Source organism: Argentina silus (genome assembly GCF_951799395.1).
Source record: "Argentina silus genome assembly, chromosome: 11".
NCBI classification, from domain to species: domain Eukaryota; kingdom Metazoa; phylum Chordata; class Actinopteri; order Argentiniformes; family Argentinidae; genus Argentina; species Argentina silus.
The window spans coordinates 17,248,275-17,250,774 of record NC_139665.1 but is presented as its reverse complement, the minus strand read 5'-3'; the positions used below and the strand labels follow the sequence as shown (position 1 = coordinate 17,250,774).

At 43.8% G+C, this 2,500-nt stretch overlaps 1 protein-coding gene across 1 annotated transcript in view; it reads right to left on the bottom strand.

The window, feature by feature from the left end:
* Positions 1–1,884, bottom strand: part of fndc5b (fibronectin type III domain containing 5b) — a gene marked incomplete at both ends in the record, with an annotated part of 10,974 nt that extends 9,090 nt beyond the window's left edge. Inside the window, one exon of the mRNA XM_083679883.1 lies at positions 1,815–1,884. Within this exon, the coding sequence (XP_083536009.1) occupies positions 1,815–1,884 (70 nt within the window). The remainder of the gene's footprint in view (positions 1–1,814) is intronic.
* Positions 1,885–2,500: the final 616 nt, after the last annotated feature.

Sequence of the window (2,500 nt, the reverse complement as noted above, 5' to 3'; positions counted from 1 at the left end):
GAGACCACCTGGAAAAGCCAGAAGGTTTCTGGAAGTCCGTTCTATGGACAGATGATTCCAATCAAAACCACTATGTTTGGCGAAAACCCAACACTGCCTACCACCAAAAGAACCTTATCCGAACAGTCAAGCATGGTAGTGGGAATGTCAAGATCTGGGGCTGCTTTTCCTCCTCTGGACCTGGACGACTCCACATCATTAAGGGAACCATGAATTCTGAGTATACCAGGAGATTCTTGAACAGAACCTCAAGCCATCCGTCAAGGAGTCAAACCTTACTTAATTGGCTGAGTCCTGTAAGGAGGAGTGGGCAAAAATCCCTCAAAACAGATGTCAGAGACTGATTAGGGGCTATACGAGACGTGTACTCCAAGTTATCGCTGCTAATGGAGGTGCCACAAGCTATTGACTGAAGAGGTTCACATATTTTTGCACACATGAAATCAGAGTTTTTCTTAAATAAACCACTTTCGTTAAATAAACAATGAAAATATATCATATTTTTTGGTTTGTGTCCTTTATTTGGAATGTCTTTATTACGAATTGGGGTTTAGATAAAGATTTTATCAGTTCATTTTCATATTTTATACAAAAATAATGACCATCCCTGTCGGGTTCACAAACTTTCAAGCAGCACTGGATGAGCAGCTTCCACATAGGTTGTTAGAGGCAGCATGCATACTGCATATTTTGGATACTCTAAATTAATTGTTGAACCATTCCGCGAGCCATAAACCAAAACATCTTGAACAAAGAAATCATGTTCACCTGTAGTAGCCTACGCCCAATACATACACTCACCGAACACTTTATTAGGAACACTTGTACACCTTCTCATGGTGGAGGTGGTGTAATGGTGTGGGGAATGTTTTCACACTTTGGGCCCGTTAATACCAATCAATCATCGCTTGAATGCCACAGCCTATTTGAGTATTGTTGCTGACCAATTTACCCATCTTCTAATAGCGACTTTCAGCTTAATGCACCACGTCACAAAGCAAAAGTCGTCTCAAACTGGTTTCATGAACATGACAATGAGTTCAGTGGTCTTCAGTGGCCTTCCCAGTCAACGGATCTGAATCCAATAGAACACCTTTGGGATGTGGTATAACGGGAGATTCACCGCTTGAAAATGCACCTGAAAAATCTGCAGGAATTGCATGATGCAATCATGTCATCATGGACCAAAATCGAAGGAATGTTTCCAACATCTTGTGGAATCAATTCCATGAATAATTGAAGCTGTTTTGAGAGCAAAGGGAGGCCCTACCCAGTATTAGTATAATTCCTAATAAAGTGCTCGGTGAGTGTAGATCATCATATAGCACTATAGGCAACAGCCAGGTGGAACATTGTACGTGGAAGTCTATGTAATTCACTATAATATATTTATTATTTTAGGCTCCTTAGCCAGACAATGATAGATGCTGAAGTTGTAAAGGCATTAAGTATTCATGTGTGACAGCAATGGGACTGTTGTGTAACAACCATTGGGTTACTAAACAGGTAGGCTAAAGCCCCACCAATCTTACCTCTGTCCCTAAAGTGCTCTGATATTCTGTTATGATGTCAAGTCGTTGTGAAGACCGTCCACGGTAGCCTGCTGTTCATAACCTAGCAGGTGATTGATCTATTCCTGTCATCATCAAGACTATTCACACAGTGCTGCTTTACTGGGGCTAATTCCACATGGGTTCATTCATCTTATGTAAGGAAGGGAAAGGAAAAGCATACAAAGCAGACGTTATTGATTAACCTATGAGTTGATATCGCCGTGATATGAATAATATTGGCATCAGCGCATGTAAACTCACCGGCGTTGACGGATACCGTGAGACAGCCCAGCAAGAGCAGCGCCACCGCAGAGAAGCCTCGTTTCCCCATCCTTCAAACGATTCTTTACATTCTGCCCGGTGAACCGAATTTCCCATTTACTCGCGTGAACGGGAGGAACACCTCGGTCGGCGGCAGAGAGGAGAGTTGTTATGCATTCACGGCGCTGAGCTCCGTTCCTCCCCCGCTCGGTGATTCCTCATTAGAAATCGGTGCTGGGGCTACTCAACTTGGTCGTTGCCGCAGAAACGTATCATTTAGGTACCTGGGACAGCGCCGCGATGCTTTTTTCCGTGATTCACCAAAGTCTCTTCTTAGTTGAACATATAGGCTGTCAGGAACATGTTTGATCGGTCACCTTATTGATGCGATGATAGTGTTAATATCTTTGCCATCGCTTACATGTTTAGCTAACGTTAAGAAAAGAATAATACACTTTGGACTCTTTTTTCACTGGAGCTCCGTTTGAAAAGAGGGGCGCCCGCGTGAGAGCTCAAGTGCTGCAGAATGAAACGTGTTACCACCGTCAGACGACCCAGTCCCCTCTCCCCTCCCTCTCCCCCTCCTCTCTCTCTCTCTCTCTCTTTCTCCCTCTCTCTCTCTCTCTCTCTCTCTTTCTCCCTCTCTCTCTCTCTCTCTCTCTCTCTCTCTCTCTGTCTCTCTCTCT